This window comes from Equus asinus, chromosome 5, assembly GCF_041296235.1.
Source record: "Equus asinus isolate D_3611 breed Donkey chromosome 5, EquAss-T2T_v2, whole genome shotgun sequence".
Lineage (NCBI taxonomy): Eukaryota > Metazoa > Chordata > Mammalia > Perissodactyla > Equidae > Equus > Equus asinus.
This window is the reverse complement of record NC_091794.1, coordinates 74722606-74750060: the sequence shown is the minus strand read 5'-3', so window position 1 is coordinate 74750060 and position 27455 is coordinate 74722606. Positions and strand designations below refer to the sequence as shown.

General features: G+C 40.6%; 1 protein-coding gene across 4 annotated transcripts in view; it reads right to left on the bottom strand.

Moving 5' to 3' along the window:
• The window catches only part of AGBL4 (AGBL carboxypeptidase 4), a 1219476-nt gene that overhangs the window by 486705 nt on the left and 705316 nt on the right, over positions 1-27455 (bottom strand). For all 4 annotated transcript variants that reach the window (XM_044770751.2, XM_044770749.2, XM_070509980.1 and 1 more), the window contains one exon: positions 2425-2641. In XM_044770751.2, coding sequence (XP_044626686.1) covers positions 2425-2641 — 217 coding nt within the window. The remainder of the gene's footprint in view (positions 1-2424; positions 2642-27455) is intronic.

Genomic DNA, 27455 nt, shown 5'->3' with positions numbered 1-27455 from the left:
GATGCTCTTAGCTCTTCACATTGTCCCCAGACATATATCTTCATTCATTCATTCATTCATTAAATCATTCACTCAAGAGCCATTCAGTGTACACCTACATTCTGCCTGGCATAAATCTAAGATGGGCTGGGATGGACACAGAAATGAAATGTACAGATCTTGCCCTTAAAAGTCATGGGTATTGAATAAACTTCTCACTGTCTTAATTCATATCACGAATCATATGTCTGGCAAACATTAATCTCAGAATTTCTGACAGTCCCATCTCAAATAATTTCACTGTTTCCAGTAGTATATTGTTGATCAGACCATGTGTGCTTAATATGTTTGATTGCCTCTCAATACACAGTCTCTGCCTTTTTCCACCCTTTTCTTTGCCCAAGGAAGCTTACATGTATGGATTACATCAATGGGCTCTCTTGCCCTCTGATTCCTGGTTACGTTTGTCAAAGAGACCCCTAGCAGGAGATCAGAAGAAAGTAAGACAATGAGCTCTTTGTATTTCTTTTTCTCAGCTCCCTCCCTGTCGGTTCATCTCAGGGTAATTTTATTCCTCAACTGAAGGTCACTGTTCCACTCAAGGTGGCCCACTACATGACTCTACTATTGGGTTCTGGTAACCATTCCTTCCCTCCAGCCCTGTTGAGCTGTTACTGGCCCCAGGGATCTGCACTATTCCCAGTGGTTTCCCTATACACTGCCCACGCCTTGTAAATAGCCCTTCTATTAAGCTCTCTTCAAATTATCCTAACGTGAGACTGCCATCTGTTTCCTGCTAGCATGCTGACTGATGCACCATGTGTCCCAATTTTCACTTCAAAATATATAGGCACCAGATACAGATGGCACCCACCATAAGCACTATTAGGAAGGGGGTTAGAGTAGAGGGAAAATATTTAGCAAAATATTAGTGCACAGAGAATCCCAGATTATAAGCATATCATCATGACCACCAGCTTTTGAGACCACATTTGACCCTCAGGTACCTAAGCCATACACAAGCTCTTTTCATTTCTCTCTTTTTTGGGGTATCCCAGACCAGACTTTATGTCTCTTAAATAGTCTAGTCTTGAAAGCTTTTATTTAGAAGTGGGGCTCACTTTTAAGTGGAACCCACAGTCACTAAGCAGAGCCCATTTTTCCACCAACACATTTCAGAATCTCAAGTATAGTATTTTCTCCCACTTCTACCAGTATCCTCACTTAGGATCTATAAAGTGCTCAATATGCCTATTTTAGAGGCACAAACCACACTTCTTGAAGAGTCAAACATAAAAATCAAATGATCACCTGCTTATTCTTTACTAGCAACTGAAGTATTGCTGACCACAGAAAAGAAAACCTATGCATCCAATATGAAGAATAATTTCAGATCGTGGGTTGGGCAGTGGAGGGAAAGAGTAAAAGAGAGAAGGAAGGTGTGGTAGGCAGAAGAATGCAGCCCCCCTCCCAAAATGTCCAAGTCCTAATCACTGGAACCTGTGAACATGTTACCTTACATGACAAAAGGGACTTTACAGATATGATTAAAGATCTTGAGGTGGAGAATTATCTGAGTGAGCCCAACATAATCCCAGGAGTCCTTATAAGTGAAAGAGGGAGGCAGGAGATTCAGTGTCAGGGTAATGCAGCATGAGAAAGACTTGACCAGCCATTGCTGGCTTTGAAGATGGAAGAGAAGCAGAGGCTAAGGTGTGTAAGTAGCCTCTCGGAGCTGGAAAAGACAGGGAAATGAGTTCTCCTCTAAAACCTCCAGGAGGAACGCAGACCTACTGTTACCTTGATTTTAGCCAAGAGAGACCCATTTCGGACTTCTCCCAAACTGTAAGACAATAAATTTGTGTTGTTTTAAACCAGCAAGTTCACAGCAATTTCTTATGTCAGCAATAGGAAACTAACACAGAATGTAAGACTGAAATCTCTGGATTCAGAGAACTAAACCTGTGGCAAGGAAGAAGGGTTGAGAACTGATGGATGGCAGAGCCAGAACACATTGTGAGCAACACAACCAAACTGCACACCACTTGCTAACCTGCACTGTAGGCAAGTCGGATTCACTGAAAAACAAATTCATTCTTCATATCAGAGGTTCACACTCACAAAATGCTTTCATGCCTTTTATAACACACAGTAGAAGCCTCTGTCTTTTCTCTTAGAGTTTCTGGGATTCACCAGAACTTTTGTATTTTGTTAGAGAGCTTTATCAGCCTCATTCAGAAGGAAAAGCATCTGTCTCATACCTTATTCTGTAACTTCCTGGTGGCCATAGCAGCAAAGAATTACACAATAAAAACAATAACCTTTAAAAGTTCCAGAGCATATAGTCTACAAAGCATCAGTATCTATTATTCTATGATTTGCATTCCATAAAAACTCATTGCTAAGCTCCTCCCCCAAGGCTGCCTGTTTCTGAATGGGCCTTACCACGCTCTGACCCAGCTGCTCCCGAAAGAAGTAATCCATGTTTCTCTTTTGCAGGCTGTCAAGGTAATGCTGAAAGCGAGTGTACGTATAAGGGTAGCAGTAAGCAAACTGGTAAATATCTTCTTCTCGGTCAAAACAAAATGCAAAGGACATCACATAATTCTTCCTATGGTCCGGGCAGCGGTAGTAGTAAACATTCTTAGGTGGCAACCTTTGCCTGAAAGATACAAACAAAGAAATTTGGGCGTATCAGACAACTGTTCAAGCTTCAAAAGGTAATAGATAGGAATAAATGTCCAAGAGAAAAACTGTAACATCAAGAACCCTAGGAGGTGATGGTGTACAATGCCACATATCATCATTATCAAAAAGAGACTGGATCCTGGCAGCACTTTGTTCAAATTCTCACCCTACCCTTTATCAACTATTTGGAGAATGCAAAGTTAAACAATGTTTATTCGTTGTTTATTCTTATTTTGAGCACCTAGTATATGCCCAGGCATATGAGATAGGCAAGGTGTCTGTCCTCATGGAGTACATATTCTAGTGGGGAAGCAGTCAATAAAATATTAGAAATAAATATACAGTATAGTTACAGACTCTAAAAGTGCTTTGAGGGGAAATAAAGAGTGTGATGTTATAGTGACGTAAATGGTGGAGGCCTACTTTTCCGAGAGAAGTCGGTTTTGTGTTACAAGACTAGACCTTTTAAAATAAGCTAATGTGCATCGTGAATATTCAAGGGAGAGGAAAGAATAGCCCACATTTGTTTAAATTATTACTTGTATTTTCCTACAGAGCATTCCATGAGACTAATTTTCCACAGAAGCACTTGGGAAATAATACTTTAAAATACACTGTGTAGGCAATTTTGTTAAGCCATCAGGCTCATTCTCCAATAAGGAACGCTGAAACACATACATGAGAAAAGGCAAAATGTTCCAGTCGTAGTTCCTGTAACTTCTTTACATTCACCCACTTCATAGGCTCACTGCACCTCTCATGCTTTATGATATACAAACTATTCATGCTGTTTCCCTGAAGAGAACGTCACTCATGTTTGTCTCTTCAAAACCTATTACTCCTGCAAAACCCATCTCAAACTGGGCTTTTTCCATAATCATCCATTGACACTTCCAGGCCAGTTCAGCTTCTATATTTTGTAGTAACTCTTGCTTTTTTATTGACTGCTTTCTAAGTCTTATGCACTAGGATTTGTTTGGAAGCTCCTTAAGGGCAAGGATTCTCCTGCTGGGTTCTGGCACAGTGGGTGGAAGATGTAAGGTTCACCTATAGTGGCTTGGCATTCAATTGAGAAGCCAAAGAGCAGAGGAGAATTGGGAGGACAACGTGAGGAGGAGGGTATTAGAGATAAAGTCAAGAAAAGCAAGAATAGTGCTGGCTCCAGGTAGGGCAGCCTGGAGAAAACTGTTAAGAACTCCAAGAGCATTATAACATGCTAATGTTTGCTGGAGAATCTTGTTTCTACCTTGTTGACTCTTCAAGGCTATCTAAGTGGACAGTGGAAGGTAAGGCTGTGGGATTCTTGTGGAAGAGCAAAGGTTACATGGCACCAATGCTTATACATGCAGTGGCTTGTATTGCTTTCCTATAGCTCTGGATATTATGAATCCCACCCAAAAATTAAGTGGAATGCAGAGAAGAGGACAAAAGGAAAAGTAGGTGGAGAGTGAGAGAGGAGTGAGAGAAAAGAGAAAGGAAGGAATGGACATTATATACCTAGTAAGGGTTGTTTCTGGGGCTCATTCAGTTCCTCATTTAATCCTCACTACTTTGTAGATGTGGTCACGGAGGATCATAAAAGTTAAGCAGCTTACTCATGGCCTCAAGCTGGTAAATGACAGAGTTGGGATTCAGGTCTGTTTCTACCTGACTCCAAGTCCTGTATATATAACACTCCTCCATGGACCCTCTTGATAAATTATGGACCTCTGGCATTCCACATACAAGTGTGTGCAAAGGCCAGGAGGCAAGAGGGAACAAGTAAAATGTTGGAACTGCAAGGAATTCATCATGGCTCAAGGACAAAGAGTGAGAAGGGAAATCACGAAAATGTGCCTAAAGAGGAAGGCAGAAGCCGGATTAGAAAGGGACTACCTAAATCATGTTAAGGAATTTCAATATTATCCTGAGGTCACAGGGTACCTTTCAAGTAAGGGAAAGTAGTAAAGTACCATGATTGTGCCAGTCCAAGTGATAGACGAGAACGGTCAGAAAAACGACAAGGTAGCAGCTGCACAGGTGTAGAAAACAAGACAGACTTGACTAGATTAGAAAAAAGTGGCTGAAGTGATAGGCCATAGGGTCTAAGATGATCCTGAAGGTACCGACAAGGACAGCATGTAAACAGAACAGCATAAGCAACAAAGGAAGAGGGCTTCTCACAAAAAGGTCAGTGGTATTATCAAAGGCTGTCTAGGAGTGTGCTTAGACCTACAAATACAGCCCATTTGTCTCCTACTACCAAAGCCAGGAGGAATTAACATGCAAATGACAACAGTCTTCCTGTAATGCAAATATAGCTTTAAGACAAACTTCCTAGGCACTCCTCATTTCTAACCAGATTGCTACCCTAAACCTTCCCATATTGAAATTTTGGAGCTACCAGTAACGAGATAGAGAAATAATGGCCTGGAAGGTGCATGGGGAGGGAAGAGGAAACTTGTCCCCTCCTGATCCTTCTGTACATGGAGAGTAGGAGAATGAGCAATTGCTGAGAGGTCAATGGGGGAAGTAATGGCCTCCAGGATAGTGAGGCCATAGTTCACTGTTTTATTTAGCAAATATTTCTTGAGTATCATGTATTAAGCATAGTTTGGTTAAGACAAGAGATAAAGGATGCAGTGGACTAAAAGATTGAGAATCCAAGTGAGATTATCAACCATAGAGCTGAGGTTGAGAGGAAACAGTAGAAAGTGGAAAGTGCTGAAGAGAGAAAGGAGTAGTGGAAAAGCAAGATTAGAGAGAGAACAGACCAGTGCAAGGATGAGAGTAAAGAGAGAACAGATGATGGTCCACATCTATGATGTGATGGAACATGCAGGAATGTGAGGCTGGTGGAATGAGCTAGTCTCTGGGTTCTAGATTCCTATTTAGGAAGAATGCCAGTAAAAGAGGTCTGGAGGTCTCCAGGCAATGGTCTGTGATAGTCACTTCAGGCCCTGACTCTGAGAGGTCTGAGTCTGAGTCCCCTGGAGCACAAGGTGAGCACGTCTTCATACTCAAGTGATTCCTACAGTCATAGGCCCCTTAGGTTATGATGCTAATGCTTTCAACTCTTCATTTACTAGTATATCTGATCAAGGTCCATGCTTTAAATCCAATCACCCGGTTTTCTCCTATTCTAGCCAAGTTTAGCAACTTGACTCTGAGAGCCTGCTGTCTCCACCAAATTTGATTATGTGCTATCAGAAGAATTCATCTAATGCTTGCAGCTGTCCCAGCTCCTCTCCTGAGTGGGTCGGATGCCTAACTTGATTTGCAGACAGAGTGAAGGTAATAGGCCCTGGGGTAATCATTCAAGGAAGCTTAGATGCTGCTCAGGGCTTAGATTTTCCCGACTCTGCTAAGGATACAAACGAAAATCTATCTGAGAAGGGCTCAGCAGGCCAAATTCAGCAGGACTTTCAAGTAATGCAAAGAATAAAGGAAAAGAGGGCTGGGACTATGAGGGAGAAATGTGTCTCTCATTTGGAGTGTACTTCTGGTTTTTCTCTTATTTTGCTTATTATGTTTTCATTATGTCTCAGGCATGGTGCTAAATGTTTTATATGCATTATCATTTAATTCTCACAATAACCCATGAACGAGGGGCTATTAACATCTCCTTTACACAGACGAGAAAAATCGAAGCTCAGAGAGGTAAAAAATTCCCTGAGGTTGCAAGGTTAGTAAGCAGCAGAGCCTGTACCAGATGCAGGCTAAGGTGACTCTGAAGTCTGTGCTCATAGTCCCTATGGTATCTTTCTACTCACCTTTCTCCTCTTGCCATAGAACTCATAGGCTTCCCTTCTGCTTCCAGAAAAATCTGGTTTCACAGTACTCTCACCAACACTCTCCTGCTAAAAGCTCTTCAAAAAACTCCCAAGCCTCGTATTTTAGATTGGCTCACAGCCTCCCCAGGATCTCCCTGAGATTCCAGCATCAGCAGCCATTTCTCCCTCCTTGAACCCTATGTTTTAGTCATACCAAACTATTCACAACTCCCTAACACAATTTTGTGCCAAACCTCCAATACCTCTATGTCTTTGTATTTGATCTTTCCTCCATTTGGACTGCCTCCCCTGCCACCTTACCTACTGGGTAAACGCCTACTCATAGATGTGGCATATTGTAGATTGTCAATAAAGGTTTTAATATTTAAAAAAATGAACTAATTAATAAACAAAAGAACTTATAAATAAATGCCTATCCTTTAACATACCTCCTCTCTGAAGCCTTCTCTAATTATTCATTTTTCAGTAGTTTTTCTCTACTTTGACATATGATATTAAAAAACATTTTATCACCTGGTTTGTCTCCTAACAATGAGTAACAAAAGTAAATGGAAATTTCTTCAAAGAGAAGGTGGGCTTCTTGAAGATGGGAAGAGTGTCACCTCGCCCCTCTCTTTCTCACTGGAAATGGTAAAGAGAAATTTAAAAAAATACTTGCTTATTAAAAAAAACAATGATAAAAGGAAAAGAAGACTCATCTCCAAAGATAAATGGTAAGCACCCTAGGAAAGTGTATTTTAGCTCAGAAAAAAGTAGAAACTCTTTAATATTCAGCTGATGGGAGAGTAGAAAGGCCCATGTTACAGGGGAGTACAAGTATGGGAAACTTTAAAGGATCCCATAAAGAAAGTTCCTGTACTTGATGTTTGATTAGACAAGGCAGCCTTTTGATTCCATTTAACACAGATAATCTGAGATATTGACGGAAACAATATAACAATAATAACAATTATTACTATAATACTAATTTCTAATATTATATATCTATCATTGACCATGTGCTAGACCATTCTAAGCACTTTACAATGCGTTAACTCCTTTTATCCTCCCAACAATCCTCTCAAGTTATTCCTATTAACCCAATGATATGATAAAAATGAAAGTAGGCTCAGAAATGCTTCTTCTTAAAAGAAACAAGTTGTCCATGACTCCCCAGAAGACTCCAGAAAGGAAAGAGTCTAACACCTGATCCTGCCAGAGCTGCAGGACAATTTCCAGACCTGTAGTGTGTGCTCTCAGGACTCACTAAAGGCTCATCCAGCTCTTGGAACAAGCCATCACCTTGGGTCCTTCCTGATGACTGAAGAGGACATCCACATGTGTGAGGGAGGCCTATAACTCACATCTTCAGATTCAGCCATGCGTGCACTGAGTGTGCACACATACACACACATATGTATGGAGATACTCAACACATTAACAATCATACTATATACACCTCCCTATTGTAGCCTCCATTACATTATATCAACTTGAGTATATGCCTTTCTCTACCATTAGATTGAGTTCTGCTTGAGAGCAGGAACTATATATTGTTCATCCCTGGTTCTGAAGGACCTATAGAGCCTTGCATAGAAGAGGTGCTTCAAAATGCTTATGAATTGGATAAATGAATATGTCTCCGAATGAACTTTAAGAGATTAACTTAGTAGAGTAAATAATTTCAGCCACAACAATATATGTATATTGTGCTTTCTCCATACAAAGCTGTGAGTCATACCCTGAATACATTATGTTCTCAAAAACCTCCATCCCTTTTTTTTTTTTAAAGATTTTTTTAAATTTTTTCCTTTTTCTCCCCAAAGCCCCCCGGTACATAGTTGTATATTCTCAGTCGTGGGTCCTTCCAGTTGTGGCATGTGGGATGCCACCTCAGCGTGGCTGGATGAGCGGCGCCGTGTCCGCGCCCAGGCTCTGAACCAATGAAACACTGGGCCGCCTGCAGCAGAGCGCCCGAACTTAACCACTCTGCCACGGGGCCGGCCCCAATCCATGCCTCTTTAAATGCTGTTCTTTCTGTCGGTAATTGCCTTTCCCATACCTTTCTACATAGTGCATCCCTATGTAGAGAAGCGAGGTCCAGTTCATATGATATTTCCTCTTTGCAGTCTTTGTCAGCAACTCCAGGATGAACTAATTGCTCTGAATACTAATTGTGGACACTGCAGTGTTTCTGATTCATCTCAAAATCCATAGCACTTAGCACAGTGCTTGGCCCTGAAGAGGAGCTCAAAGTATTTTTGCTGAATGAATGAGTGAGTGCATTTATAAGTTAATGAATGAATGATCCCTTTCCATTTATCATCCTCTCTGTCTTCTCTCCAAATCTCCAAACTCCCAATGCATTGTTTTAGAAGTTACCAGAGCACAGAGGAAGAGGAGAAGCCTAGGATCCAACGGAGTAAGCACATAAGCTCTCTAAAACAACAGCACTCCCTGGCCCTCTCAGGAGCCCTGAAAGACAGGGGCCCTAATTTCCTCTCCGATCAAGCAGAAAATATGGATATGGACAGATGGATTCCAAGCCCAGAGTCTTCTTTGCCAGTAGACACAACTTTTTTTTCAAAGTAGCAGAAAGGGAAATAAAGAATCAATCTTTTCAGGTTGTCAGTTCTAAAGGAGGTATGTAAAACAAAGTCACTCAGATACTCCCAAAGGGAGTAACAGATATTAAATTTAAGCACCTCTTGTGTTTAACATGCTACCTGTTTCATGTACACTACTGACTAATAACACATATTCTTCCCACCACACCAAAGCTGTGCTATCTGAAATTCATCCAACAACTGCAATGGCAGAAACAGTTTCTTGGTTCTCTACTTTGTCTACCCAAGGGCGGGAAGCAAACTGGCATCCATTTTCCCAGGTATATTTGAAATTGAGGTAAGATTTGAACCCACTTCGCTTCATGAGAGCAGCTGAATCTCTGGTCATGCCAACATATGGCCTTTAGTCTACCTTTGGCTGGAACAACACAGACCATCACCTGCCTTGAGACAGCTGGCCCCTCCTTCTCTTCTCTGGTGTCTGGCACAGCCAGGTGCCTGGCATGGATGCCCACATTATAAATGCACCCTCCATAGGCAAATGGGACCCACTCCTAATTCCAATCCTACCTTCCTCCAAATAATTATAATAGTGTTCCTGTCACCAGCATATCTATTCTTATCATTCTCCGCTCTTTGTCACAGCTAATCTCCTGGTGAGTCACAGGGAGGGGGAGAAAGAGAGAGTGGGGGAGTGCTCAGATACAGGCAACACATTTTTACACCCAGTGTCTAATCAGATTACCATCTTATCAGGGGCTGATGGGCACTAGTCAGGGGAGGAGAGAGACAGTGCTACATATTGCCAGCCGAGTTTCTGATAACAAAAAGACACTGCTCGATTCTTGAATTAACCTTTTTGTCCTACACACTCTATTGTTTATTTTTCAGAGTTTATTTTATGTGTAGAGTTTTTTTTTTTTTTTTTTGTCTGTGCCTTCTGGAGAAGGACACCCACACACTGTGGCAGCAGCTGCTTCTATTAATTCCAAGCCATTAAAAAAATTAAAATTAAACCCAATTACTTTGCCTGCTTTAGAGCTGGGGAATAGCTGAGACTGATTATTCCCCCTGGTCATGGACAGTGACAATATTCCTACCTACGTGTGGCTGCTGGCAGAATGCTAATGCAGCCAGACACTCCAGGGACAGGCTCCCCATGCAAGGAAAGGCTCTAAGTCATGTACTCTCTCTTCTCCAATCCAGATTCCTGAGAGGCAGCAGGAAGAGGACACTGGACAAGGAACTAGGAGTTGGGTTCTAGGCCAAGCTATAGTCCTTGGGCAGGACTCTTTCGCTCTTTGTGCCTCTGTGTAAAATGTGGTTGCTCAAATGTGTCCTGTATCCCTTTTAGGGTTATTGTGACTCTTAGGTAAAAAGGATTATGTTTTCAAAACTATCATTTGCTGGGATATAGGATGGTATATGAGGCAGTATCAGAATGGTGGACACTTTGGGATGGGGTGGTAGACTACAGCTGCCAAGTTTCAGGTTTGCACCAAAGTTTTGTATCCAAGCTACTTTGTTGCTGCATTATTGGTTGAATAATAAAAAGTTTCCAGTTGTGAAGTCACTAGGCTAGAATCTCTTTGTAGTCATGTTGCATAGAATCTAGTGTACAGAAGGCACTCAATAAATCTTTTGAATGAATGAATAAATAAGTTAGGTAGAGCCAGGTTTTGAATGAATAGACAGATCTGTGTTCAATTCCGGCTTTGGATGCATTTTAGAAATGCAGTCATCGTATAGTAGAAAGAATGTGGGCTTAGTCTCCAGCCTACTTCCACTCCTTATCAGTCATGTAGACTTGGGTCTGGGTTTACACATCTGTCAAATGAAAATAATATCAAGCTCACGGATTTGTTGTGAAAATTAGAGATGAGATTGGTGCCTGGCATGTAATAGGTGCTCAGTAACGGTAAATTACCATGCTCTGTATGATGGATATTTGGCATCTCACTATCTCTTGGTTCAGTACAATGGATTCCAAGTTCACACTAAGCATGCTTAGGGTATGAACTGGGCAGAGCAGGTAGGGTAGGGGACAAGGATGGGGATGGGGACAAGGGATGAGGAACCATATAAACACAGTTATGAAAGAAAATCAGTGATAACCCTGTTTTCTTTTCCTTACCCTTCCTAGACCCAATGTAACCAACACCTCCCTTTCAAAGAGGTGTGCTCTATGATAAAACTAAGTGTGTGCACTCAGATACAGGAAGGCAGTTAATTCCTTCAGATCCCAGATGGTGGTGGGAGAAGCAATCAAAGGTGTTGCCCCTGCTGGCTGCTTGCTGTACCAGTCAATCGTGCTGTAACTCAAGCTACAACCTGCCAGATGCATGGAGCCTCCAGGTCAGCAGTTGGTGGGATCAATAGGAACTGTAGAAAACTATAGGTGAGGCGAATGTGAAATATATTTGGGAAATAGACACTGAGCAGTCCTGCTTATAGAGAATAATCTGATTGCTCTCAGCATATTTATCATATGCTGTAAATCTAAAATTATTTATTTTACTTTTTGGTTACATATTACAAAAAGAATTTGCAATAAACCCTTTCACCAGCTAATGAGCTCAAAAACACAAAGCACATGTTTTAGGAAAGTTAAGTACTAACTTTCCATTTCTCATGACATTCAGTGATGAAGGCATAACTTGTATAAAATGCTTGTCAGTATTTATGATCCACCGTAGGGGGTGTACGGATAACAAGACCACATAAAAACCAGAAGACACAATCCTGCTGAAGAAACATCCATATCTACTTGATTTAACAGTTATTTTGAGAAAACTTATGCCCAAAGACTACAATTTACACATGTAAAAGCAGAAGCATAGAAGAAAAATGATTGAAATTATTTTACAACAGTCATGCACTCTAAAAGAAAAGCCACACTTCGGAGTGATGTGTAGCATTGCTTGTTATTGAGAGTGCAGGACTGTTCTAAAATCGGTTCACTCATTTTTAATCCCAAGTTTTCTTATATATAAACTGGTGCTTTTAATGTCTTTTCTCTATTAGAAGAACTAAAACCACCAGCTTTATATCAGCATCATCAGATGTTTCAAATAGAAAATAATTTAACTTAATTCCAATGTAATTCAGTTATTTTCATCCCATTCATGGAATCAAAGTAAATCTTTGGAAATTCATTCCATTGAATGTAAAATACTGTTAGTGATAATGATACTGCTAATTCAGTAAAAAAAAAAAAAAAAAGAAAAGAGTTCAATATTAAAAATAAAATTACTTATTTTTTGTTATGATAATATGAATACAAATTTTGGTAAAAGCAATACACTTGTTAACAAACCTAAGGAGTAGAAATTTATTTTGAATTGGTTTGAAGTGTCCATGTAAATCATAATCACATCCAAACAAGCTTTTATTTTCCATCTTCAAAATAGCAACCATAGTTCTCAAAATTTACACAAAGTGAACTAAACAATTTTTTATGAAGCTCAGGCTAAAACACAAGCAAAAAAAATTTTTTTTAAGATTCAGGAAGGCATATGTCATTATTTTCTTTACTGTCTGCCAACAATGAGACTTTAGAGATTTTGAGCCTTTAATAAGCTACTTTGTTAATCAATGTTGATTTTGCTTTTTTTGTTGTTGCTGTTAATGAGACTCCTAAATTTTGTTAGAGATCTCTAAATGAGAACTTTTGGTTGCATTTTGTTCAAAATCAATTGGAAATCTTTAATCACATGTTCAACAAATGAAACACCAAAGTATTTCAGCTTTTAAAGGTTTTATCAAACTGCAAGTATTAAAAACAAAGCTGTTAACCAAGAAGACATGACATTTATCTCTACAAAAGCAAGGGAGGAACTGCACAAATTCAATGATAAAAGTACAACTGGAGTACAAGATCTCATTGTGAACTTCAATGATTATACTTTGGGATCCCTCACTTTAGGAGGAGAATCTTTTGAGGAAGCTCCTATTTTTAATTGGATACATGTATATTGCACCAGATTGGAATGAAATTGAGAAGGCCTACAATTTTGCAGCATGTGCATCTGGTGAAAATTTTTAAAAATCAAAAAGAAGCACCTTATTTGAAAAAAGTTATTTTATAAACACATTTATCCAAGAAAATTTCTCTGAAGGGAATAAACAAGATAGTAATTATGGAAATGTTTGGACTGAAATGTTTATGTATTTCAATACTAAAATCTTATAACCAAGACTGCCCCCTATTTAGGAGAATTTGCTCTAAGTTTACCAGGTACATCAGTATCTATAGAGATAATGTTTTTTATTTAAGAATATTATGATCTACAAAGAAGAATCAGTAGAATGTGTCAACAATTTCAAACTTACTAACCATGAAATGAAATTCTGAAGAAGACTGAAGCAATGCCATCAAAAACCACAAATAATAAAACTGTAATAGAAAACATTCTTCATAAAAATACCAATGACATTATTAGTATTAGATATGCATGTAGCTAAGAAAGTGATTGAAGCATGTGAAAGTATGCCAAAAATAACTTCATTGATTTAAGAAACTAAATATAAATAAGTTTTTAAAAAAATTTTGCTTTAGTGTACATGGATGTATACTAATTTTATTTTTAGAACAAATTTTGATTTTGAAAATAATTGTTTTGTAAGTCCAATGTAATAAAACAATTGCTGGTCAATACATGAATATTTTCAAAAATACACAAAATTTTATTTTAGTTTCTCTGTTCACTTTCAGTTGGGATGATAAATTATGCGTCAATAAATATTGGCTGAGAGCTTCCCATGTTGACACTCCTCTAAATGTTGGGAAAGCAGAAGTAAAAAAGCAATTCCATGCTTTTACGGAACTTAAATTCTAGTGAGAAAGAGAGATAAAAAACATTGATATACAATATAGTGTAAGGTAATAATAAATGTAATGAATGTAAATAAAGCAAGGTAATGGGACAGAGGGTAATGGAGGGGGCTGTTCTGGTTAGGGTGGTCAGAGAGGTAACCATTTAGTAGAAACTGAATGACATGAGGAAGGAACCCATATATGTATCCCAGAAAATAGTGGTCCAGAGGGAACAGCAAGCACAAAGTTCCAAGGGCAAGAATAAGCTTGGTGTGTCTCTAGGAACATCAGGAAGGTCAGTGTGATTGAACAGGAGTAAGTTAGGAGGTGACTGGTAGAAAACGAATTAGACAGGAAGAGAGGGGACCAGATTATAGGGACTTGCAGGCCTTGGTAAGATTTTGTATGAGAAGCCTTGTAGGGTAGAGATACTGAGAGTGATGAAATGACTTGATTTATATTTTAATAGAAGCTCTTGAGTAGAGAAGTAGTCTGTGGTGGGGAGAAGGGAAGTGAAAGCAAGGAGGCCATTTGGGTAGCTATTGCAGTGGTCCAAGCAAGATATAATGATGGGTTAGGTGAGGGTGGAAGGTGTGGATGTGGAGGGGGTAAGAAGTTGTGAGATTTGGAACCTATTTTGAAGTTAAAGACTATAGGATTTGTTAATGGATTGAATAGGAGATGTGAAAGTAAGAGAAAGGTTAATCATGATATTACATTTTTTGGCTTAAAACCATTTACTAAAATTTTTACATTCCTCATCTCATTAAGGTCTTTAAATTCTAACTCCAAAAGGTATTTCCAATCTGTCTGCTTGTCTCTATTTCTACATTTTTCCTAGTTTGCTGAAAAAGTCCCCGACCCAACCCAGTTTCCTTTTTCTCACTCCTCCCCTCTCTAATCCCTTCCCCACATAGCCTTTTCAAAGCTTAATGGGATCATCTCACTTCCTGGATTAAAACTCTTCCACAATTTCCAATTATGCTGGAACAAAATCCAGTCTTTAACATGACTTTTTCACTTTGTCAAATGAACCAAGTTCATAGTCTGTCTCAGGAACTTTGAATACTTTTCCTTCTATCCATCCCATTCTCCACACTAACTCCCTCCTTTGCCTAGCTGACTTCTACTCTTCATTTTTGTTTTAGCTCCAATGTTATCTTCCCCATCATCACCTAAGTTAGACTCTCCTGTTAGTCTCCCTTAGAGCAACTGGTCCTTCCCCTCAAAGCATTACCTCAATTTACAATTATATATGTATATGTGCTTGTTTACTTATGGTTTACGTTTCCAACTAGGTTGTAATTTTTACATGGTAGACCATATCTGTTTTTCGCTCACAAGTGAATAACCCAGCATCTGACACATGGTAGACTTGTAGAAGATATTTGTGAATTGAATATGTGTGGGTGAAGGGATAATGACAGAGAGGTAAGGAGGTTGATTGTCAGCGGCCTGCTTGGGACAAGGAGGTCTAAGCCCGGGTTGGTTAGGGAGTTCCTAGCAGAGCAGGGTAGGTGTGGGTATTGTAGTAGAGGGGCCTCCAAGCTGCTCCATGAGTTAGGTTTTACGGGAGCTTCACACACTGCTTCTCTCAGAGAAAAGATAAAGGCATTAATCATCCAGACAAAGGCTTCCTTCCTCTCCCCCACAGTGGCAGGGTCCCACATAATGTAGTACCCTGGTTTATTTCTGGATTCCTCCTGCTTCTCCTTCCACTACCATCAGATCAGAGCTTTCAAGCCAAAAGATTCACTGTCACTCAGCCCTACCATGTGAGAAGCCACTGTGAGGTATTCCAGACTGTAAGTGTAGAGCTTGGCTTAGTTCACTAAGCAGGGGGGCTCTCATCATAATGGCACCCCAATATAACGTAGTTATAGATTGTTCCCCTGTACTCACTGGTTGGGGTACTACAGGCTAGGCATGACCAAGGTTGGGGGGTGGTGTTTAGCAGTAGACAAAGAAATATAGGAAACAGGACCATCTGAAGCATTGTCTGATTTATCATCTCCTTCCCACTACCCCCGGTATCCAAATCGTAGCACAGTGAGTACCTGTTCACTAAGTGAAATGAACTGAGACCCCACTGGAAAGATTGAGGAATACATCATGAGAGTAGATTCAAGAGGCCTGGAGTCCATGAAGCCAGGAAATGGCCTAAATTCCAGATTGCCAAATCCAGGAAGCTTAGCCAAAAAAGCAAAGTGAAAAATGGTCTAAAAACTAAGTTTCAAAGCTCAAGGGGATAGGCGATGAGAGACAATGATGTTGGAGCCAAGACTGAGTCAGCAGCTAAGGAAGCAGACTGCCAAGGAGAAAAATGAGGAGGGGCAGCGGGCATGGGTAGCAAGTGACTTTCAGCTCTCCAGGGCAGAAAGTACAATCACAGTCTCAAGGAGATGGAGATGAGATGAGAATCGGCAAGAAGGAGGAGAGTAAGATTACTTAGCAGAGATGATGTACATACCAGGTTCCAAGCCAGGTCCTGTGGAAATTATTCTTTTCTACTGTGAAAAAGGGAATCAGGAGCAAGATCTACAGTACCAGGAATGAAAGGATAGCATGAACACATGGGGAACAGAAAGAGAATCTTGAGGAGAGATCCCCTAGGGTATCAGTCTCCAGATAGTAGATAAGGAAGCCAGGCCAGGCCATTGCAGCACATGAAAAGTGATCATGACTTGATGACCTGTGGATGTCTAAGGAACGGCAGGCTGTGAGGTATGGGATTTGAGCTTGGAAGGCAAAACACTGACCACAAAACAAAGACTGAGATATGGCACAGCCCTGGAAGGCCTGATGCAGAGAAGGGCAGTCTTCCCTAACGGTGCCAGAAGACTTACTGTGGTGGTATGAAAGCTGCAAGATGCCAGCAGCATAGATTCAGCACCAAGCATCAGGTTATCAGGGTCAGAACAAATAGTAGGTTGGAATGGAGACTGACATGGGAGTCAGAGGTAGAGGCAAAACAGAGACCCATCATCCTGGCTTAGAGCTGAGTTAGGTCAGTTCTTAGTCAGGATTCTGAGAAAAAATCCTGGAAACTGGATGAACTTTCATTTCTTGCCAGTGCCTCTTACACCACTATCTGCAGGATAGGACTGAGCCCCCTACGTGGGGAGGACTAAGTCTACAGGTGAGCTGAGTTGTCAAGCCACGGAACCGTCTAACAAGGGTCTACTATGCCCAGTCTACTAGGTCTAGAGTTACTTATCTTTGGTCTCACTTCCTCTGGGAAGTCCTCCCCCCACCTACACTAGTTATACCCCTCTCTGCCCCTCTGATCCCTGTACTACCCTAGGATAACATACATTGTTGTACTTCATTATAGCTTAATATCACTCTTCCTTATTCCACTGAGTGAGGTCATGTCTCTGTTTGCACATCATGAAGCCCTAGTGGCTAACTCAAGTCTGGTACATAGTAATCACTAAATAAATAATTTTTTTTTGAGGAAGATTAGCTCTGAGCTAACTGCTGCCAATCCTCCTCTTTTTGCTGAGGAAGACTGGCCCTGAGCTAACAGCCATGCCTACCTTCCTCTACTTTATATGTGGGATGCCTACCATAGCATGGCGTGACAAGCGGTGCCATGTCTGCGCCTGGGATCCGAACCAGTGAACCCTGGGCCACCAAAGCGGAACATGTGAACTTAACCGCTACACCACCGGGCCGGCCCCCTAAGTAATTTTTATTGAATGAATGAATGAGTGAATGAAAGAGTGAACAAGTTAGGGAGTAACGAAAGATGAAGTCAAAAAGGAAGAGAGGAGCCAGATCATATGGTGCCTTGTAAGCCGTGCTGTGGAATGAAGATGGATCGTAAAAGAAGTGAAGAGCCACAAACGGATTTTAAGTATGTTTTCAGTGACCCCCTATACTCAAAGGCCATTGGCACCTAAGGGGGTGCCAGCTATGCTCCATCAGGTCATCCCCTTACAAAGTAACTGCCTGAAATGCTGATGTACAGGAGTCAGCTCTGACATTTTGGTCTTCATCATAAGAAAGACAGTGTCAGTTTCTCCGTGCCCATCATCTGCCTGGGAATGGTGCAGATTTCTTTCTACACCATTGATCTTCACAGTTAAAAAATTATGTGAAAGAGCTTTCATACTTCAGTGGACTTATTAATCTTAGAAGCTCTGAATTCATATATTTCACAACCTTCCACTTTTCAGGGTTATTATGTTAATTAAAATAATAAAAATGGACTCAATAAAGAGCTTTTGGTAATTGAAATGAGTAAATGAACTTTGCAAGTCATCTACCAGCTTCCTGAAACTTGGGAACCAGAAGTGTAGGAGGTAAGGAACTTTTTATTTTCTTCCAATAAAGAAACACATAATTGTTCTTTGAAAGACTTTCTTTGCAACCTATCTGGGAGTTCAATAAACACTTTATACTGATACAACTATACACTTTTATGGAGAGGTAGGATTTTAGGAATCATCTATTCTACTGCCTTTCAAACATTTTTTAGTTTTTTCAAAAGTGTTTTTTTCAAAAAAAGCTAGCAGACAAGCACACTATACAAAAACCCAAACAGATAAACAAAATTTAGATGGTAAGAAACAAGACAAAGGGGGGCTGGGCTTGATGTAGTTCAACCTTTTCATCTTACAGCTGAAGCCTAGAGAAGTAAATGACCAGGCCAAGCCACACTGGAGGTTAGAGAGAGCGCAGAGAACTGCTCCTCCAATTGTATTTGTTTTGTTCATTCATCAAACAATTACTTACCAAGCACAGTCCTTGATGCTGAGGATAAATTGGTGTATAAAACAAAGTTCCTGTTTTTATGGGAGAGAATAAATAGACAAATACATATACATACACATTAATATGTCAGGCAGTGATAAGTGCTATGCAGAAAAAAAGACAGCATAAGGGGACAGAAAGTAAAGGAGGGGGTGATAAGTTTCCTACACAAGGTTGCCAAGGAAGGCCTTTCTGATGACGTAACATCTAAACAAAGTGAAGGAGTGAATCCAGTGGAGTTTGCGGGGTGTATTGTAGGCAGAGGGAATAGCAAGCGCCAGTAGCATTTTCCTACTCCTCCTGCTCCTCCACGACAGAGCACCCACTAGGTGCCAGGAAATGCATGAGCCCCATGAAACGCATGAAGGCTTGGAGCATTAGCGAGAATGTGGATTTTAGGAACAAACAGATCTGGCTTTGAATCTAAGTTTTGGCAGAAAATTGACTTCTCTTTTACCTTCAATTTTCTGATTTTAAAAATTGGGATTATATTATTTTTCTTCCAGATTGGTTCAAAAGATCTAACAAGGGCTGGACAGGTGGCATAGCAGTTCAGTTTCTGCACTCCATATCGGCGGCCCAGCGTCTGCCAGTTCGAATCCTAGGCATGGACCAAGGCACCACTTATCAAGCCATGGTGTGGAAGTCGTGCCACATATAAAATAGAGGAAGATGAGCAGAAATGTCAGCTCAGGGCCAATCTTCCTCAGCAAAAAGAGGAGGATTGGTGGCGGATGTTAGCTCAGGGCTAATCTTCTTCTTCTTCAAAAAAGAAAAAAGATCTAACAAGAAAATACATGCACAGCTCCTGACATACACTGGTGCTCTACAGTTGGGAGCTATTGGTATTGTCTACTTCACTTTCTTTGCTTGAAGGATTCTTGCTGTAGTGGGCATTTGCAAATTTTGGCTGCGCAGCATCTATTTCCTCTTCTTAACAGCAAACTATTTCCTGTACTTAAATGACTCCTTCCTTATTGGGTACAGTTTGTTGGTGTCACAAGGAAAGGCCTTGCTGCCTCATGCCAAAGCACATAGCCCTGTGTGGGCTAATCAGATATGGCCTCCATGGAATCTGTAGCTTGAATAGAGAGAAAATAATGGAAGACTTGGTGTTCCTTCATGTCCTGACCAGACTGTTCCACTCAAAGGCAACTTTCATTGCTTCCTCTTCCTGGTTGGTGCTAAAGCTCTTAGCTTCTTGCTTACCCTCAAGTCCAGGTCTCTTTCCCTCCCATTGACTCTGTAAGTCTCCAGTATCCTTCAAATGCATTTACTTTTGCCCAAGTTAAACAGAATGGATTTCTCTTCTTAGTAACTAAAGAAACCGTATCTTATACATTTACATATAACCAATTTAACTGGAGACAATGAAAACACCACCAACACAAGCCATGTTTGCCTTCTAGATAATTAGAATTATGTTGTTGAACAATCATGTTGATAAAGAAACTCTGTATTACATATACAGTCTTTGCCAACCCATTTACCTCTCTGAAAAGCAATTTCTCCAACTAAAAAACAAGAAGATTAGAAACAAAACAGGGGGCCGTCCCCGTGGCCAAGTGGTTAAGTTCGCGCACTCCGCTGCAGGCGGCCCAGTGTTTCGTTGGTTCGAATCCTGGGTGTGGACATGGCACTGCTCATCAGACCACGCTGAGGCAGCGTCCCACATGCCACAACTAGAAGGACCCACAACGAAGAATATACAACTATGCACTGGGGAGCTTTGGGGAGAAAAAGGAAAAAAATAAAATCTTTAAAAAAAAAAACAAAACAAGATTAAATTAACTGATCCTCAAAGAGTCTTTACAGAATTGACAGTTTAGGATTCCAAAGTCTATGAGGTTGATCCTAAGAATTTCATTGTAATTTTATTAGTTTTATAAGATACCTTGAAAGCTTTAGCTAAAGGCCAGTAAGGAAACATTTTCAGATCATATGAGAGCCTCAAATCACACTATGTCAGCAGTTGCCTGTTTAACCTCCATGCAGGACTAGCTCAGGCATTCAACTGCTTCTTGGGTTGAATAAGAAATGAGTGTGGTAGGGGAGATGTGGTGTGGCCACTGAAAGATGTCGTTTAAGATCACACAGCTAGTCAGTGGCAGTTAGTCAGGGCTTCAACTCCAGAGGCTAATACTTAAACAGAACACTACCCTAGTAAATAATGTAGACCTTGATTGGAGAGAGAGTGGGTTGATCAGGGAAGGATTCCTGAAGAGAGTGGTGTCAAACTGAATCTTGACAGTGGGATGAAATGTGGTTTCATTCTAATGGGAGGAAAGATTTCTCAAACACATGAAAAGGACAAGAGGTGAGAGTGCACAAGATGTATTCAAGGTAACTGGGCCATGGAGCAGAAGCATAGGTTTTATGCGGGAATCATTGGTGAGGAGTATGAAGAAGGGCTTGAATCCAGTTGTAGTGAATGGGGTGAGGTTTGAATGTCAGACTAAGAAACGTCATCAGTCAAAGGTATCACATATATGCTCCACTTTCTCCGAGTAATCTTTGCTGCATTGCATCTGAATACTTTGCCTTGCCTGTGATGGCACCAAAGGAGGGAGAAGAGCCAGGCAATGTTCACATAGTGGACTTTGGAGAAGTGTTACCTAAAATAGAAGAAACGGGTAGATTCTTTTTTCAGATTTCAACTGATAGCCAGCTTCCTATCAAAAGCTCCATAACCAGCCTAATCCTTTCTGAGGGAGTTCTACAGGGAATCTTGAGCTAGGTCTGGTATTTGGGGAGGATGTGGGAAAGCAGTGTTAAGTATGAAAGAGAGGGCTGTGACAGTAGAATGGGTGAGGCCAGGCCTTTCTCCCTAAGCTTGGCTTCTGTCTTGAAGAATAAGACTGAGAAAGTGTTCTGCAAGCTGACAAGTTTATTGCAATAAGGGAAAAAAGAAGAAGAGAAAAATAAATAAATCCCGTGGAGTAAAGACAAAGGTGATGGGATCAAGAGGCAAACGGAAGGAGAGAGGCCTTAATGGAAGATTTATTAGAGAGCATGGCTGGCATCAGTCCCACAGGCAGGAATAACTTGGAAAATAAATTCAGCAATGGTTCCTGTCCTTTTGGGCTGAGACCTTACAGAATGTAGTATTTCTCAAAAATGAGTCCCAGTTCACCCCAGGGCTTCCAGCTTGCCCAAGCTGGATTCCCATCATTGTGAACATTTATTTGGCAGGAATAAGGGTGGAAGGGGTCGCAACTTTGCTCTTTCTGGCTTAGTTTTGTTCAGAAATTACATCTCTATTTATTTGAAAATCAGTCAGAAGGTAGCTGTACCTGTGTCCATGTCACTGGGAGCAGCAAAGCCTCAGCTGATCAAAAGTTCTCTGAATGCCCAGCAGCCCACAGACACACCTGAGAGAAAAGAGAACTGCAGCCCCGACTATGAGGTTAGTATGCCCCCCGCCCTGGCTACCTCCAATTTCAAAATTTAGTTAATTATCCATTTCCTCACTGAGTCAGAGCAGCTCTATATGGATAAAGTAAAACTCAAGCATACATTCAGCACCTTCTCTGTGCAAGCACTTTTCTAAGTACTGGAGATTTAAAGACGAATAGACACAATCCAGTCCCCCTATCCAAAGAAATTCAGTCTTGCAAGAGATACAAGCATCCTGATCATGACAGAAGTATTCTGAGCACTGTGATAGAGATATGTGCACATGCAATAGGAGCACAGAGAAATCATGTGTGACGTGGGGGGTCATTCAGACCCACTGGAGCTGGGTCTTGATGGATGGATGGTTAAGAGCTCACCAAGGGATGAAGAGATGATGAAGGAATTTCTCAGCAGGGAGAAAACCATGGTAAGATGGAGCCAGATTTTGCATACTGTTAAAGGGAGCAGGTTTTTAAAGTTAATATCAGATCTTTTCACGTACCTCTTAGAAACTTCTAGTGCCTTTCCACTGCACATGAAAAAAAAGGGCTAAACTTATGACCATGACATGACCTCCACCTACTCCATCTTACACTGCTGTCTTTCTTCCTTCCTCTGCTCTAGCCCCATGGACCTTCTTTCTGTTCTTCAAATACATCAAGTTCATTTCTATCCCAAAGCCTTTTCATTTGCTGCAAACTGTTTCTGGAATGCTTTTCCCTCGACTCGTCATCTTTCAGATCTCATCCCAGATGCCATGCCCACAAGGAGTCTTTCCTGACCACTTCATTTAAATTAGACCCCCAACTGCAGGCACTCTCTCTCATTCCCCTGTTTTATTTTCTTCATGGCACTTGTCTTCATCTGAAATTTTATTTCCCTCCACTAGAGGATAAGCTCCTTGATAGCAGACATATGGCTGCATCTTCAGTGTCTAGAAGTTCCTGGCACAATAATTTAATTGAATAGATGAATTCAATGGTGATAAGAAGCTTGCCTTGGTATGCAGGACACCCAACGAAGGCAGTAAGACTAGCAGATAGGCAGGTACGAAGGTAGATAAGACTAGCAGCAGTGGTCATTATAGTAATTATATCCCCCAATTAGTGGGCGTTTTCTGTGCCCTGGGCCCATGCTAAGTCCATTACCTTGTTTAACCTTCATAATAATCATGGGATACAAGAACTATTGACCCCCTTTCAAAGGTGAGGTATTTGAGGGATAACGAGAAGCTTAGTAATATGTCAATGTTATATTGCTCCTAAATACAAGAACTAGAATTTGATCCTAGTCTATCTGACTCCCAAAAACAAAATTTAACAATTCAGTAGAGAGGGGTGATTGGATTACGATCTCCCTCAAACTACCTCAGAAGCTTGCCATCTGAGGGCTCTTCTACAAATGCAAGATTATATATGAGTATGCCATTCTAGGAGAAGGTTGTCTTTCAGGGCAAATTGTGGGGAGGTGACAAGTCAAACCTAGTAGTAGCCCCCAAACCTCACCCTCAGGTAGCCAGGGATTCTCTCTCTACTGAAACTCCATGCACACTCACCTTGAATAAAAAACTGGGCCAATATCCACTTTTACATTAAAAAATCTAGAAATATTGGGAAAAAATCTATTTGCTTTAGATCAAACACTTGGATAGAAAGAGACCAATTCAGTTAATTTCCTGTATCTTTGACCTCATGATGGCCAAAAATGTCAGTGTGTGTGTATATGTGCTTGTAGTTTTAGGCCCAAAACAAATTTGAGGTGGCTTATAGAAATGTATATAGTAGAAATATAAATAATAAACAAAAGAAAGGAGGACAAGCAATCGTGGGCAGGAAAATGAAACAAAGTCTGGAGTGAGGTTATTACAAATAGATGCATTCCATAAAGCTCTGTTCACTCATTAGAAGTATGCTTTAAATTTGAGCTTCCTAGTAGCCAAAGCAAAGAAGGGACTATGACCAGTCATATGATTCTTAGAGCTCACAAAATAAAAAATTCTTGGGGCAAAAATAAGCCAGTTACCCACAATTTTTCCTGGTTATGAAACTTGACAAATTTTTCTCATGTTTTCATAAGTATTTTCTTACCACCTTTAGAGTAAATTCATTAAGAAAGTTCATTAGATTATTTTTATGGAGTCCTCAAGGAAGGCCAAGGGCAATATATCAAAGGGAAATTCTACAAAAGCAACTCTATGAAGCACGAAGAAAATGCAGTTCAGCTATGCAGCTCTCAAATTATCTAGTGTGATCTAAGGACAGGAACTAATGAACTGTGTATCTTCAAGCAGGCTTCCATTAATGCTATTTCTTGCAATTAGACTTCTATTTAGAATAAGACAGTAAAGAATTTGACGTTCCACTTTGTGTCAAATTCCTAGAATACGGAGAGTACACTCTGGTAGTTAAAAGCATAATCTTATATTCTTACAGTCAACTAAGTGGGAGACAGATCTGATATGCTCTTTTGAAAATTGTATCCCTGGGTAGATGGCTAAGGAAGAGCATGTGGATAGAGCCAACATTATCCATGGAAGAATATATAGGATCTAATCTAATATACTGACAATTGACAAAATTTGTGGACTTTTCGACTTTCAATTTTAAATAAAACAATATATTTTCTATTTTAATTAGAATTGAATTTTCATTGGAATTGTTGGCTGTTGTTTTGAGCTGACCAAGGGCTTCCTTACGTTTCGAAGAGACAGAATCTTGGTAATAACTATATACTCACTAGGGAGTGCATTCGACCTGAGCTCTAAAATGCCACTTTGAGACAAGGGAGTCTGGAAAAGTTCCCTGTTCAGTGATTGTGTTTTAATAAATAAAAAGGCAGCTGCAGTGAAGAGAAAGCAGCATTTGGGATAAAAACCCTATAAGTAAATTGTCTGCAGAACGTTGCTGTAATCCCCGTGGCATGTGCTTCCTAGAGAATGATGGGACATTTGTCAACACACACAGAACAAACGATAGGAGCAGACTCCCATATATAATTCATCTCTCCATCAAGTTAAATACACAAATACCTCAATTCTGGGTTGGCACAGACTAAATATTTAAAAGCTTCCCACAGTGCTCCAGGTCCTCATTGTTGTATTCCAGACAACACCAGGAAACAAGCATTTGCCTCATTCAGAGTCACTGACAAGCACCTGTCTTCTCTTGGTCAACAAGCACCATCATTTCATGCTGACCGTTAGTGTTCTCCTTGGCCGGAAGCAATCATTAGAGAGACTTGAAGCTAGAGGGAATGCACTGGGTTATAGTCATAGATGTGCCTATGTTTAAACTAGTTAGCTGTGGGATTCCGCTGTCCCTTATTCCCTAAAGAGATTTTTACCATAACACCTACATAACTTCAATGAACTTCTGTGTGTGTGTGTGTGTGTGTGTGTGCGCGCGTGCGTGCGTCTCCCTCTCCTAGATACAAACTACTTGAGAATAGTGATCTTTCCTTATTTGTCTTGGTATATTAAGCCCTTCTCACATAGGAGGTGCTTAAAGATTGACTATGAGGGGCCGGCCTGGTGGCGCAGCAGTTAAGTTCACACGTTCTGCTTCAGCGGCCAGGGGTTTGCTGGTTCAGGTCTCGGGTGCAGACATGGCACTGCTTGGCACCCCATGCTGTGGTAGATGTCCCACATATCAAGTAGAGGAAGATGTGCATGGATCTTAGCTCAGGGCCAGTCTTCCTCAGCAAAAAGAGGAGGATTGGCAGCAGTTTGCTCAGGTCTAATCTTCCTCAAAAAAAAAAAAATTGACTATGAATAAATGAATGACTACAAAAAGATTTTCCCCTTCATAAAAATATTTGATTTTTGAGTGCTTAATGCATCACTACCACCTCGCTAATCTTCGTGCTCCATCCTCCTGAGCAAGCCTGATTTAAATCAGCAAAGGTACATCAAGAGTACCCCATACAATATATTGTGTGAGATTTTTACACATAATTTCTCATTTGAAATCCAATTCTATTTACAAAACTGTACTTCACATGAACACTTTTTGAATCACAGTTACCATACAAACCCTGAAAACACATTTTGAGGCTGAAACTGTGTTGAGTCTTCCAAGTAGATTTGAAAAACAAGGGTGAAAATTAGCCAAGCACATGGATGATAGCTTTTACTAACTCATTAGTTTCAAAACCACTCATTCGGGACGGGCTGGTGGCGCAGTGGTTAAGTTTGCACGTTCTGCTTCTCGCGGCCTGGGGTTTGCTGGTTCGGATCCCGGGTGCGGATATGGCAGCTTGTCAGCCATGCTGTGGTAGGTGTCCCACATATAAAGTAGAGGATGATGGGCACAGATGTTAGCTCAGGGCCAGGCTTCCTCAGCAAAAAGAGGAGGATTGGCAGTAGTTGGCTCAGGGCTAACCTTCCTCAAAAAAAAAGGCAACATCACTCATTCTTTGACCAAGCATTGTTTCTCTCTTAAAGAAAGTCAGTTTCTTTCTTTAAAGACTTTAAGATATTAAATACAATGAAGACATAACCTACGTAAACCAACAGTAACTAAAGATAATGTCAGTCATAAAAATAGAGTTTCTCTCTGCATCAAATAAGATATTGTAAAAAGCTGAATAAGTAATCATCTTGCTTCCAAATTTATTCACTGCCAAAGATGACCATGAGGAAGAAGGACAGGGAGAGGAGGAAAGGGGAAAGCAATGAATTCCTAACATCAATAAGAAGAAGAAGGATCATTTTGATAGTAACAGTTAACATTTATCAAGAGCTTACTATGTAACAGGCACTGTTACATTCCATTCCTTATTATTAATATGTCCCTTTTAAGAATGAGAAAACAGGTTTGAAGTGGTTAAATAATGTCCCCAAGGTCACACAGCAGACTAGTGGTAGAGCTAGCATCAGAACGCTGATGTGTCTAACGCCCAGCCCGAGAAGGTATCCTACATTCAAATGGTCCTGTGTCACCAGGACCTCAGAGAATAGTGGGGGAGGGAAGCAGGGCCTCGAGCACCTTAAAGGCCCGGAATGTGTTCTGTCCCCTGTTCTACTCTCTGATCCAGTCCCGGGGCCTTAAAACTCAGTTAGATACTAGTAACTCTCGAATTTATATCTCATGCCCTACCTTTCCCCTGAGCTTCAGACATACATTTAATTGCCTGCTAGACATATTTTCTTGGATGTCTAGAAGAGATCTCAAACTTAACACGTCTGAAACAGAATTCTTGATTTTCTTCCTTCAATTTCATTAATCAGTCATTGAGGCCAAAAACCTGGCAGTCATCCTTGGCTCATCTCTTTCTCTAACACCTCACGTTAAATTCACAAGCATGTTCTTTTGACACTATCTGAGAAATATATTCTGAATCTGATCACTTTTCATTAATCCACCTCTAGTACCCAAAGCCCGCCAGCTTTCCCCTGGACCCTGCAGTGGCCTCCTTACAAGTTTTCCTCAAACCACCATTTTCTTTCTGCTGGGCCCACTGTAGCCTCCTGACCAAGGACCTCCTGGTCTTCCTGGACTA